This window comes from Apteryx rowi, unplaced genomic scaffold (genome assembly GCF_003343035.1).
Source record: "Apteryx rowi isolate R43461 unplaced genomic scaffold, aptRow1 scaffold_12, whole genome shotgun sequence".
NCBI lineage: Eukaryota > Metazoa > Chordata > Aves > Apterygiformes > Apterygidae > Apteryx > Apteryx rowi.
In genome coordinates this window covers 6,170,129-6,184,676 of record NW_020447419.1, presented here as the reverse complement: position 1 = coordinate 6,184,676, position 14,548 = coordinate 6,170,129, and the positions used below count along the sequence as shown (strand labels likewise).

Below are 14,548 nucleotides of genomic sequence, written 5' to 3'. Positions count from 1 at the left end.
ACCTCTCTGCACTGGTTTCCACAGCACACACGCTGGGCTGATGCATGGCAATTAGTTGTTCATGCTATGACTTTACCCTCCAAGGCCAGCCCAGAACCCAGCCACTCCCTAAAAAACAAGAAGCATCGTCATGCCGTGCTAGCACACCAAGGGTAAGCCCCACCTAGCGAGAGCGGATGTAGAGAGGAGGACTATGATTATGCTTTGAATCACCACCTCTGCCCAGTGCTGGCTCTCGGAGCCCTGGATTCATCATTTAGAATGAATTTCAAATGTAATGATTTCAAGTTTCATGCAGTGGGTAGAGGACTCTGTTCTAGTTTTTGTATGGCTTTCCCCCCCCCGAGAGGCACTTTTTTTTTTTCTAAAGGCTGAAGTATTAACAGTTTTTAAGTGTGGTATTTAAAAAAAAAAAGCCATAAGTATGTTGTGAAAGGAAAGGGAGGGAGGGCATTATCCTAACAAGCTCCTTCTAGGGGCAAATCAATGCTGTATTAGTGCCAACTTTCTTACATTCGTTTACTACACTGGAGTCCCTTTTTCCTCCCTAGACAGGCTCCTCRGATTCATTCCTAGGCAACTGTGATAATATTGCTGCACGTGTGTGTCAGGCATTGATTGCCTTTGGGCTTTTTTGTGTTGTCAGTGAACACAAGCTAGTCCATTTTTTTTCCTTGTGTTTTGCTAAAGTCTCCGAGAGTTCTGGAGGGCACCGGTACAATATTCACAGCTGAGCAATTCAGAAGTACTTGCAGGCAGGCACATGTGCCTGGCATGGCACGGTGAGCAAGTTGGAAACCCCTAGACAAGGCTTGTTTAAGCTACTGTGTTTTGCTCTTTGKTTTTTTTAATAGCCAATTACAGATGGCTTAGTACTTTGGATGCTTAGTGCATGTTTGGCATCATCTAAAGAAAATATAATGAACAACCCATGTTTTTTCTTATTTTCACTCTTTGTGGGGAAGAAAAATAATAACCTGAAGAGGTCTAGGCAATGAAGGGCTCAGTTCTAAATCAAATCCTTAGTGAAACTCCCTTCAAGGGATTGCTTACTTGAGCAAATGCATGCAAAATCTGGCACAGGGGAAGTTGTTCTTCTATGAAAAAATAAAAACATGTGAAGTTACAAGAGAGAAAGGATGATGGGTGTTTATAGCACTGCACTGAGATAGGAGAGAGCTGTTTTCATTTCTCAGCTCTTCTAAGAGCTCCTGGCAGACCTCAAGCAAGTCAGTTCCCSTCTTGTTCCCATTTGTAAAATGGGAATGCTGGTATATCTCTTATCCGCCATGTGTTCATTTCAGGGATGAACAGGTTTTGCATAGCTGTGGGCCACCTGAATTCCCAGCTAGGTGTTTGGAAGCCCAGGCAGTACAACCCCACATGCGTGGTACCAAAGCTGGCTCTTCTTGGCCAGTTCCATCACCTTCATCCCAGCATGGTCATGCTGGCGGCCTGCCAACCCGYAAGGTTCCTAGAAGCCAGCTAAAACTGCCTTGCAGACCACATTCTAGGCCACCAGTTGACCATTCCTGGTTTATTTTGTCTGTTCAAGGTGAAAGACCTTTGAGGCAGTCTGCCTCTTTGTGCGGCAGCCCCTCTTTGGCACCTAAATAGTGGCCTAATACAGAGGAGAAATACAAGTATAATCAATTGGTTGTGCAGAATCTAGAATTATTTGAGCAATAAGGCTGTGAAATACATGAGGGAAGCATGAAAACAATTTGCCAGAATTTACAGTTTGCCAAATATTGATATGAATATGTATAAAAAGTCCATACTCAATGGGACGTATTAATATTGGCTGTTCCTCAGCACAGAAGGAATGATTTTGTGCTTTTAATGTAGAAAGGGTTTTCTTTTGTAAGTAATAATAATAATAATAATAATAATAGCAATATAAAGCCTGTCTGGCTGTGGAAGGTTTGCTCTTTCTCTCTCTTTTCAGTGCAATAGAAATTATTTAGGGGATGAATAATTCTCTGCATTTCTATTACTCCAGCATAAAAAAAAAAATACTCTAGCATTAAAACATAAAACACCCCCTGTTGTCTCAACAGAAGTTGAGTTGGTCAGGAAAGAGCAAAGAAACAGAGAAAATACCAAAATAGAAAGGAAGCTATTTAAGATGCCTTCTTAGAAGGCTGAAAGTCAGTATGAAAGCAACATGCTCTGTTCACCTATTCTACAAATCATGCTTGAAAAATAGCAAGATGCTATTAATGTGCAGTATCACAATATCATTTGTTACAGAAGAAAACATGAAAGGCTTGAATAACTACAGGCTCATCAGCTTATTGTCAGTACTATATTGAAGTCTCACAAAAGATATAAAGACTTTTTGGCCTCTAGCCAAAGAACGGAAGAAGATTCAGAAATAATACCTGAACCATGAATTACCTATGACAATAACCAGGGTTAAGAGCAAGATAACTAAGTGTAGCGAACTATTATGCAAGCTTTTTGTAGACTACAAAATGTATTTCGTCTCTGGGGAAATAAAAACATTTTAGAACACTGAGGTTTGCAGATAGATGTAAGAAAAGCTGTGAAACTCCCATAGAAAAACCTGGTTGCAGACTGGTTTTAGACAGTCAGAGAATGAACAGTATTGGTGGCTGCCAACCACCTAACTCTTTTTTTAACCTCTGTCAAGCTGTTTGAAAACTGTTCACTATGGAATTGTTCTATTCTGGCTGCAGTCSTTAAACTATCAGATTTTTCAGCAAAGTTTACATGCTGAATGTAGAGTGCTTCTGAAATATCTGACCCTGGACCTAGACACTGATATTCGGATCTGACGACAGCAAAACTCAACCCCTCTTCTCTGGGAAAGTCCAGCAGAAATGCTGGCATGAGTAGGACCCCCAAGAAGACTGGAGCAGACCTGAATCTGCCTTAGATTTGCTACTGTTTCTTGGGAGCACCTATATAACTGAAAGAGGGGTTTAGCAGAAGTATTTTCAGTGTTTGCTGGATGGGGATATATGAGGACACTGAGGTAGGAAGATGTAACTAATTCGCGCTGAACTCTTAAGGGCATACCCTGCTCAGTGGTGATTTTCATTACTTACTGTTGTAGTAAGCCTTTTTGTAAGTGCAGGTTTAGGAAAAGGGACCCTGCAGAGTTTAGATTTGGCAGGCACAGGCTGCCTGTGCAGATGCTGCGTGGATGAGGGATAATATACATTATGCTCCCAGATATTCCAGAGACCGCTCTTCAAAGCCAAATAACCGTAGCCAGCTTGTTCTAAAACGTAGACCTAGGAAAGCTGTGGAAGCCAAGGAAAGCTGATAGTTTTGTGAAGTTGTCGGGTTTTTATTTTATTATAAACCAGAGGGCAGCATGTTATTAACATTTAATATTTTTGTAGTGTGAATGAGAGAAGGAAAAAGCATGCCTGGCCTGATGTCACCTGGCATCAATATTTGCTCACTGGAGGGAGAGCTGGGTTTGATTTCTCAGTTCGCACAGGGAAAAGGCCGCGCTGTTTGACCTAGCACCAACCCCAGCAGTTTCTCCAGCACAGGTCAGTCTGACAGGTCTGCTTGCTCCTCTCTGAGGATGGCAGCCATGATGGGAGTCCGGAAGGGGCATGGGAAGAAACCTGTGGCAGCTCTGGCGAGACTGTAGGAGTCCCATGGGACGGGAGTGAGGAGAGAACGCTCCGTAAATCATTGTGCCAAGGGAGGCAAAATCACTGGCCGACTTCAGCAGAGGGGAAAAATGATGTTCTCCTCCATCCTTCAGCAGGGAAGTGTTCAGTTGCATAGACACATCTATACACTTACCCTTGTGTAGGTGCCCAGATTGCCAGCCTGACAAACCCCAGCTTTTTAATTTTTATTCTGTTCTCTACCTTCTTGAAAAGTAAAAAAGGTAGTTCTTGTCTTTTATTTTCTGTGAATTYCAACAGTGCTGTTCTGTTTGTCAGAAACTCTACAAAAGGATCTGAAGAAAGGCGTAGAAAGAATTCTGTGAGATCAGTTTTCCAAAGCAAGTATCATTGCAGAAGTGCAGGTGGATCACCGTTTTTCCTAACACAGGTGCTGCTGTTGCCTTCGGAAGATAGAGTTGCTACTAATCCAGCTTCTGGACATCTCGGTTTGCCAAGGAGATGGGCTGGGTGGGGAAGCGATCTGTATTGTCGGGGCTATATTGTGGCATGGTATGGGTTACATGCATGCAGCTCGATCAGAGTATTTGTAAGCCAGGTTTTACTTTTGGAATCCAGTTCAAGTTCAGATCAGTTTTGTTCACAGTTTTGTTGTTCCCTCCCATCATTGAACTTGCAGCTACTGGGTGACATTTAAGCAGAAGGGCAATTGATGAAGCAGTTAAGCTGTTGGACTGGGTGTTTGAATTTTAATGTGTGTAAAAGCACCCACAACATCAAAGTGGGGCTTACTTGGAGTTTTGAATCTAGGAAAAAAAATCAGTCTGAAAAGAGAGAGTTCCTGAATGCCTTTAAGAGTAAGCTCTGCAGCTCTAGAGTTGTGATGCAGAACTGAATATGGGATCAACACCTGAAGTGCAAAGTAGCCCTGATGTTTTAGTCTCCAGTAATCCTCTTGGGAGGCAGCTTCCTATGCTGAGCGCAATATTTTAAGCAATGTGTAACCATTTAACCTTGCAAGTCCAGCATTTTACATGAAACCCTTTGGGTGAGAGAAAAACCCCAGTACTGCTTTTCTAGGACTCCTTGTCTTTTGGTCTTTGTTTCATAGCATACAGAGAAAGTAGAAAGATGTTTATTTTGTTAAACAAAAATATATTGTTTGAAAAAAAAATCTGTCTGTCCAAGGTCTTTATGCCAAGAGATAGACTTAAGAACAGATGATCAAGAAGAAACACCAGGCTGGTGTTCTTAGCCCTAATGGCCCTTTTTTGATGCAACAATGGAGGTAAAATCAGACTTCAGGATTGAATAAGAAGCAATCTGTTTGTAATATTCCAAGAAGAAATACAGTTTTGGTGGGGCTTTTCTGTTATCAATGGAAAACTTCTCCCAGTGAGATGAGGAATGTTTAACCAGTTGACATTTCCAGGGTCACTTAACACTGTTTATATAAATTCCTCTTTGTGGCTTTAAATTTGGCATGATGAAAAATGAAGGTGTAGATGGCTTGTACTAGTACAGCTCCATCACTTTCGAGGGAGTAACTTACTGCTTCCCAAAATGCACAACAGGAGCAACATTGGCCCTAAATGATGGAGTTTCTTTAGCAGTGAGAAGATACAGACACGTGGTGAAGTCTGACGCAGTCATCCTCTCATGTGGTCTCTCCAGAGAGCAAGAGGCAGCTTTGTCCGTCTGCGCTGTGTCTGCTTCGTGCGTCAGTGTGGGGTCTTGCTCCAAGCCTCAGCTACTCCACCGCCACCAAAGCTGCAGACATCTCTTCTCTCTCTTTTGGTTTTGAAGGATATGAGGAGTTTGTTAATTTTTTCCACTAAGCTTATTTTTGAAAAATGAATTCATATTATTTTAAACACTGTTAATCTTTAATTGTTTTCTCTGTGGATGACCTTTGACTGGAGGAGCAGGTGTGCTGGCTCCTCTCTAATCCTGCTGGCATCCATTTCAGCAGCAATTTCTGATAAGTTTTGTCACCTCTGTGAGTACTGGGGAGAATTATTGAGCGAGCATAGGGAGTGGCAGTGCAAGAACACAAAATTACGCTCCTCATCAATCATTACCCTCTAGCAACTTCCAGAGCATTGTAAATTGCTGACTAACAAGGGCGAATTAGCTTGATAAAATCACCATTAGTGTCAGTTCCGAATGATGGAAAGTTTTAAAGCTGTGGCTGTCCACTCTGTCTGCCTCTCATCCGTTAGCATGTCTGTTCATGGAGATCCCAATCCAGCAGAGCACATAAGCACATGCTTTATTTAGGCAGATCACTAATCCCGAGAAAATCACTGGGATACCAGTCCTAAGCATGTGTTTATGTGCTTTACTGGAACAGAGCCATAACACACATTCTCTTTCTGATCACACGAATGATAAATATCTGCATGAGCTGGTTTCTAGATTCAAAAACTGATTTGGACTTGTCAGCTGGACTTAGAAATATGAGCACGAGAATCAAGTTTTAGTGAAAAAGAGCATAATATTGAACAGATATAAGGCATTATACTTTACTTAGCTTCTTTAACCTTACTTGTCTTTTCTGCTGTTTGAATTTTATTGGTTCATGCTAGCTAAGGATTTGCCTTTCTAAGCCTCTGCATAGCCATCTCAAAGCTCTGCAGTGCCTAAAATTTAGACCATGCTTGGAGCCATGTATAGAACTTAAAGTATAGCCAGCTCAAGAATTGCTTTTTAAAAGTTATAGAGGCAAATGCAGCCAATATAGTTAATAAAGCAGACTGTATTAGCTTATGAACTTTTCTCAGTGTTGCCAGACTGCAGGCTGAATATCACAGATTGTTTTTAAAGGTAGCTTTTATTTGCCTTTTGGTTTCTCAGTGTTTAGAGTTTATTTCTTCATGTTTTCAGTTTTCTTCACAATCTTGAAGGCAAGAACCTTACTTCTAAAAAACACAAAACAAAAAAACCCCTACCCAAATAAATGAGTAAAGGCATAATAATGGAGGCTTGGATTCTCACATAATCATTTGACTACAGTAGCTGCTACAGGAAAGTACAAGGCATTGCAAGACTTACCACAAACTCACAAGGCTGATCAATGCCCCTTGTTTATATTGAAAAATTGCTCTAAAGATTCATGTTTTGTTGCTTTTATTATTTATTTATGCAAGTGTAAACAAAGACTTTGCATCTCTGACACTGTCATCCTTTTATTTTTTTCATTTGATACAAAGCTGCAGTAAGACAGTAACTTACTCATAACTACAGATAGGTATTTGCATTGAAAAGATGAGACTGTCCAGCTCTTCAGCTCTAACCCACTCCACAAGAACCATCTAGGGCTGGGCATTGACCTGCTGTGACATTACATCCATGGGCTCAGAGTGCCCTCAAAGTAATCCAGTCACCTTCGCAGAGCATTTGATTTGTCCAAAGTTATCATATCACATTCTAGAAAAAAAAAAACACAGCTTTGAATGCCGGGAGCTACAGTTATGATGATCTAGTGTTACCTTCCACATGACACAGAGCAGAAAATATAGTCTGCTCATTTTCCATGTTTCATTTTTTGTTTGTTGAATGACTTTTTTCCTGCTATTGAAGTGGCCTGCACTTTACTTTTTCCAGAGTAGCTGACCACACCACTGGAATTTTAATGAGCAAAATGTCATCTTTATTGCTCCAAATGCCAAAATACATCTTAATGGAAATGAATATTTCTTCGCTTAGAAACCAAAGCAGCAGACTTGTCTTTCATAAACCAAAAAATATGTCGATATTCTGTGAAAGACCTGAATGCTAGTCTTTAAGAAGATAAGTATTAGTCCTTTTAATGATTTCTGTCCCAGAAGTGGAAATGCTGGGATGGATTCTCAGCAAGTGCAAGTGGATGGAAGTCAACTGATTTTGGTAGCCCTGAGGGGCTTTACAGCAGCAGAAGTGTGGGCAAGCTCGTGTCTTATGCAGCTTCCCCCCTTTTGAACTACAGCACTCCTGGAGCTATCACAACCGTTTGAAGGGATGTCTGCTGCCCACAATCCTTTTGAAGTCCATTGCATGCTCTGGTCGTATTTTGTCATTCATTTTGATGCTAATTTGTGTTTGCAGGTGTGAAAGCTGTGGTGCTGTCTTCCACTCTGAGTGCAAAGTGAAGGCCGTACCATGCCCTCGGTGTGTGCGTAAAGAGTTGCAGAAGAAGCAGAAATCCTTCTGGAGGCGACTGAATATGGATGAAAACTTCGAAGAGTCTTACAATATGTTTGAGTTGTCATATCAGAACACATGACTGCCTTAAGGCAATGGCCAGCCTGAAGAGAATCTCTTCCCCATTTGCCAGCTCAAGCAACTTCTCAGCTTAGACAGGCAGAAATCTTTTTGCAAAATAATGTCTGACCACCTTCTTCATCTGTGAATAGCAGCTGCCAAAGTGGCCACAAAGCCTTATTGGCTTTGAAATACTGATGGCCAAATTGCATTTTGCGTTGAAGTCCAGCCAGTAGCTCTCATACAAAATGTGGTTTACTTGAAATGCTTTAGGTCTAACTAGTTAAGCACCCAAACTTTTCTTTTCCACCTCTGGAGAAGACTTTTCCTCAAGGCAGAAAGTATTTCCTGCCATGACCACATTCTTTATTATTATTTTTGGTGTTGCTCATTTAGAATTGATGGCTCATCTACTTATTTATCTGTATTATTTATTATTAGCCTTGGCAGAGATTTTGGTGAGGTGTTTTACAGAACCCAATAGGGCAGGAGTGGTTTTAAGCCCACCTGCTCCATCTGACATGGACATGGGGTTGCATTTCCTCATGTTTCCAGCCAGAGAGCTATTTTTAAAGGATCAATGCATTTATTTGTCACTCCTCCCTGAGGAAAGAAAAGTATCTCCCATCAAACCTTTTCAAGATGCTTGCAAGCATAAGATGCAGAGGAATTCCTTTAGCTATGTTTGTATATTTATAACCAGTCCCATGGAATATTACATAAGCAGATAAGCAGGGAACTTACTGCTGTTTTTGTTCAGGCTGGGTGTATCCGTCACTGAAGTCCATTCAGTTTTACGATAGTTATTCTTGATCTTTCTGAGGCCRCATCCTCATCTCCAATAACATGATGTTGGTTCTGACCTCCTGCCACTTTCACATTTGAAGACACTGTAAGTGTTCACATTGGTTTTGTTTTTATCACATGAAGTTTACTTGACCTGCTTCTCTAACCTCMGCCTCCTAGACTGTTAGACAGAAAAGTGTCTTGTCCTCCTTAGTTAGAAAATATCTCCAAAATTGTGAAACATATTTATTTCCTTTGCTGTGTTCATGTGCAATTTGTGTCCCACGTTCTCTGGAAGCTCTAAGGATTTTATACTTCTATAGTGACTTGTGTGGTGGAGAGAGAAGTTCTTCGAGGTATGGTTCTGCCTCATGTACCTGGAACACAGGGAAGTATTAAACACGGTACATTGCGTATATTGTGAAAGAGGAGTAAGTGATAGATTCAACTGGGGAAATATGTGTGTGTCACCACTGACAGTCTGTTTAATTCATTATGGTGTCACCTCTAGTGGGTACTTGGAGATCCTCCTCACTTGAATCGACATTCTTAACTCTTTCTCCAGACCCTGTAGTAATGCGTATTGCATACATATGAATGCATTCATATATATGTACATATATACATATGTGTCTATAGAAAGCAAATATGGTTTCAGGAAAAAAATCCACAGTCGTGCATGTGTATTTTTTCTCTCTTTTCACATAGGTTTGTTAAAATGCAGAATATTGATCTTTGCTTACTACATAATCTGTGGGCTGTTGTATTCAAGGCAGAAAGCAGTCTTGATCATTGAAGCAGCTCACTACTTACTGAACTATTTTAAGTAAAAGAACAGGGTACATCATGCTTATGTTAAGGGCCAAGAAAGCTACAAAGAATTGCCTTGTACTGGAGTATAATTAGTTACCTTTTCCAGCCTCCAGTCAAAGAAAGTAGCAGAATTGGAGCTTTTTCAAATGAGTGCAAGTACTATACGTATAGAAGCATGTTTATATCTGTATACATTAGACAACCAGTGCCTTTTTTTTCCAGAAGTCCTTCTCACGGTGGGTTTTTTTTTTTTTAGAAGGAAGTGAGGGTTTTTTTCCATGTTCTTGGCAGAATAGTATAGGGATTCCCATATTTAACAAATTTGGTGAATCATGTRCTTTTATTACTAAAATTAATACTTCCCCTACACAAGGACTGCTGTGCCTCAGCTCACTGTTTTTCATGTGAAATGAGTTGCTTTCAGCTATCATCCTTAATGCTCCTTGCAGGTCCATTCCCATGTGAAGAATTCCCTGCATGTTCACAAATGCAAACACCGGGGACGTGCTGTGGAATTAGTCATGCAAACAGGAACTGCAGTAGTACTGGCTGAATAAACAGTACGCTCCCATGTTATTTTCAGCGTGTGTCACTGAGACCAGTCCTATGGCAAAGCCAGTAGCTCTGAAACTGTCAGGACTTGGCAAGTACTATTTTGAGTTGGCTGCAGACATACTGGTGGGTCATTAAAGAAAAAAAGGTAGTGTTTTTCATGCTGTAATGCATTGGAATTTGAGAGCCAGTTTCTAAAATAGATACATGTTCATTTCCACCTTGGAAAAGTAATATAACCTTCTCTGGTAGCTATAGGAGCAGAGTGTAATGTGGAAGATATTTTCTTCTCAGGGATGCCTAGCTCCTATCCATAAGAAGTTATTCTGTATAGATGTGCATGGCAGGATATAGTGTTCTGCCTAGGAGACAAAGGTCTAGTCTTCTGTTCTTTCAAGAGCGTAACTAAGGCCTGATCTTGTCCTCAGGAAGTATGCGTGGAGTAGGAACAAGCCCAGTTCATTTTTCAGGACTGCAAGGCAAAAGAATAAACAGAAACTGCTGCTCGTATTACCAACTCTAAAAGGACAGTTTTCCTACAAAAGCCGCCTGGTAGCTGGGACAGAGCCTGGGTTTCTGTAGGTGGTTTGGCTTTCCAACAACACTTTACCCTTGCGTGGTTGTCTCTGTTGTAGTAACATAGTGTTGCTGTGCGCTGGTCCCCAGTACTACTGTTTTCCCATTCTGCTTCCCATAGCCTGCCACGTGCTGTGGTCTGTAGACTTCTGGGTGGGCACCAGCTGGAAGAGTACCTGGGATCTTTCCAAATTGGGCAAATCTCTCTCCCCACCACATAAAAGTGGAACTTACATATTGGTACTTCTTGTCCTGTGTTGTCCTGTCCGCGTGTGAAATAAGTTTGAACAATAACATTTCATTGTGAATCAAATAGAAAATGCGCTGCTTGTCTCCTTCACAAAGAAAGTGCTGTCTTAGCATATGGAGGAGGCATTGATCCATACATCCAGTTACTGCTGTTATTTGCATGTACAGAACTTAAAATCACTGTAGAAATAGAGTGCTTCACAGAAATGGACTGTCACCTGACTCTTTACAACTACACAGAATATTTCAAATCTCAGTTTAGTTAGTCTGAGATTTTTTAACGCAGGACAATGTAGAGATATTTATTCAACCCTCTTTCTTTTCCTCTTTCATCCACACCCTCTAGCTTTCCTTTAATGGGGGAAGGATGTATCCAGGGGATGCAAACTTCAGCTTTTTTAATATTGTCAAACCATAGAGAAATTCGCAAAGTCTCGCTGAATTTTGTTGTCTGAATCCATCCTTGTCCTAATCTGTCTGTAAAACGCATCTTTAGGCATCAGTGTTTGGGTTTTTACTGGTAAACTATTCTTGTTAAGTTAATTTTTAGTGTTCTTGCTGCACTAAAATCAGGAAAATGAGAAGGGCCCTTCTGCATTCATTTACTCCCTCTGCCCTGAAATATTTGGATCTCCTATGCAGAAACCTTTCTCTCACCTTTCCGTGTCTGTCTTAGGTGATGAAAAATGATTGCTTTGTGATATGACACAATGTCCTGGTTGGCACTTACCAGTATGAACTCATTGCTGGGCTGAYAGAAACTGATAGTTGTGCTGGTTTCATAGATAAGTGAGGTAAGATCCTTTCTGGTGAGAAATTTGAGTTCTTCATGGTACTCCACAGGCTCTGATGGCCCTCTTAGGAATGAATCATCAGGGTACCTCTAGCGATGTTCTTTTTAAGGCTTCTCTTAATAATTAATACCAGGATACTGTGCATATTATAATGGATTGATGATAATGTCCTCCAAGACTTAAAAAAAAATAAAAAGCAGCTTAGGGTGTCTGATTACAATGAAATGGGGAAGCTGCAAAGTTCTATTTTGTTTTTTCCCTGTAGCAACAGAAGCTATTGAGTTTCCTGTGCTTTCTAAGGTCGTGGGCTGGATTGCAACCAACCGTTGGTCTATATAAAAGGAATTATAATCATTTTTAATCTTATCTCTTGTTTTCTGCTGCTCTGCTGCAAGCCAGTTCCCTCCCTTCTTCTCACTGTATCTTTCTGTCGTCTTTGCTCAGAATGATGAGCCTACAGCTAGACTTCAAGCTTTGTAGCTCATTGTGTTGATGTTGAACCAGTCGCATCCAATCATTCTCTCCTTCATAATTTGCCTTCCAATTTTCCCTTCCCAGTAGGAGTGCCTTACAGTACTGTATATTAGCATCTATCTTCCTATTTTGGATTCCCTGATTGAATCTGCTTTTGATTAACTTGTAGACTTAAACTGAAACTGTCCCATGGCTGCACATGCTGCTTTGCAGGGGCAGCTGACTAAATCAGTTTGCTTGTTCTGCCCTCATGAAGTGAGCTCTACAGACTACATATATGAGCTCTGAAGACACCAAGCTGCATGGAAACCCCTCACTTTTGCTTAACTTGGTGCCTTAAATTTTCAAAAATGAAGACTCTTGTCAGGAATGCTCTGCCACGATGCAGCGTATTTGGCATTGAGCTGTGAACCCTAGCTCCTGGCAGTTCCTGTCTTGCTAGGTATGATGACCATAAAATTTATTTACCATCTATGCTTTGAGAGGGAAAGATGGGAAATGTTAACATGGAGAAGGTGCTGTTTTATTACTGATATTCTGGAGAATAGCTGGGCTTCTCTTCAGCAGGAAATGAGATTGTGCTTACATGAGACCTTTAGGAGTTGTGCATTATAATACTGGCGAGCGTTGGGCATGGGAACAGGCTCAGGTCATGAGACCAGTGGCCAGCGCATGCCATGTGGAGAGGGCGTCCTGCTCGGCCTCCCTGCCCACACTGCAGAGCAGGGTCGGTACTGTGGTGGAAAAGGCATTTCCTCAAAGCCGAGTTGACTGCAGCCTGGTTCTCTGAAGACTAACCCAGCGAGGGTTTGGGCAGTTTTATGTTAGAGAGGGGGTTAACCTGCTTAAATTTTAGCAAATAAGCAGCTAACCCTTCTAGCATGTGTGTCAGTCCTGGACACGTGTCTATACTGATTGTGATCTTTTAAGTCCACTTTTGACACCGGTGGCAGGAATCCCATTTGAAAATGGCAGTCCTGTCACTGCATTTTAGCAGTGAAGTAAGGAGACAGCCCAGAGGATAATGCGCATGGTCCTTCTTTACTTGAAAATCGCAGTGTGCACACTGACTTGGGACATATCTTCAAATGCCAGTTGCCTCCAAATCCCTTAGGGTGGTCATTAATCCAAATCACAAGGACGCCTCTCGTGGGCAGCACCAGAGCAGTCCAGGCCTGGAAAGCTATTAACTGTCTAGGACCAAAGTGTATTAGGCCTCGTCTTTGTACTCAAGCGTCAGTGGCTCAATTATTTATTTATTCATGCCTAATCAGTGCTTTAAACTAATATAAATCCTTGAAAACACACTGCCGTTTTGGTGGAAAAAGGATTTATTTCAGTTTTGCTTATGCACTTGTCTACAAAGTTGATCTTGTTTAAAAAAGGTGTGCGTTTTCAGACTGATTTTTAATGACATTGACACCTATTATAGCAGGTTAGCTGTATAATCCCTTCTGTACTTGAGCTAAACAAAGTAAAAATTCATAAGCAAAAAGGATGTTTGAAAGGTTTTGCACCTAAGCTATAAAGACAGCTTCAAAACTGACTTGAGTTCAATCAAAGCAATTTTGAGGATGGGGGTCTGACTGACAGAGAGCTGAGCTACTGCTGTCTGTGTCGGTCTGGGCTTTCCTTCCCTCCCGAGCACCCAGGTCACCTACAGCACTTACGGATGGATTTTAGCACTAGTGGCAGTGCACCCCAAGTTTTTTGAAAACCACTATGTGTGTGCACTACTCTATCTGTTAACTTATTGGCAACATCATTATTTGTGTTTCRTTGCTCTTGTTTGTTTTGGTTTATTTACTTTTGACAAGGATTTTTTAAATTATCTGCAACTGTTGGGCAATAGTCTTAATTTATTATTGATGTGTAATGACATTCTAATTTAAATTCAGTGAGTTGAATTGCTTGTTGACACTTGAGCAGGGTTTCTTTGGGTCATTTGTGACAGCATCAGAGCACCAGTCCCTCGTGTATAAAGGCAACTCTCAATAAATACTACAAAAACATTATTTGTGTCCTTATTAATTTGCCTTCTGCTGGGTACTGTGCCATGAGTAGGACAAAAGCTTTGAAAGAATGCTAGTTTCCTTAAAAAAGCTAAGCTGCTGGTGAAAGTGTTCCAAATCTAAGCAAAGTATATTTACTGTTCTCAGGTCTGAGCCAGGAAGTCTCTGGAAATACCGTCAATGACTGCACCAGGCTTTGGGTATTTGGATTTCTGATTAAATCTCTTAAGCTTTTTCAGAAGTCATGATTGCCTGGATTTTTAAAGGTGATGAGCCCCAGCAGCTCCCAGTGGAGCTTACTGGGAGCAGTTGTTGGTTGGCACCTTTGGACACCAAGCTCCTGCACGGCGTGCAGGAGGTGTAGGGAGGCTGCTCTTCCTGCCACCGCAATGCAGCCTCTGCGCGTGGCTGCCCTGTGGACCTCTACCAGAAG

At 41.3% G+C, this 14,548-nt stretch overlaps 1 protein-coding gene across 5 annotated transcripts in view; it reads left to right on the top strand.

Moving 5' to 3' along the window:
* Positions 1–14,116, top strand: part of PLEKHM3 (pleckstrin homology domain containing M3) — an 89,380-nt gene extending 75,264 nt beyond the window's left edge. For all 5 annotated transcript variants that reach the window (XM_026087315.1, XM_026087325.1, XM_026087352.1 and 2 more), the window contains one exon: positions 7,704–14,116. In XM_026087315.1, the coding sequence (XP_025943100.1) occupies positions 7,704–7,881 (178 nt within the window). In that variant the 3' untranslated portion in view covers positions 7,882–14,116. The remainder of the gene's footprint in view (positions 1–7,703) is intronic.
* The last annotated feature ends 432 nt before the right edge of the window (positions 14,117–14,548 follow it).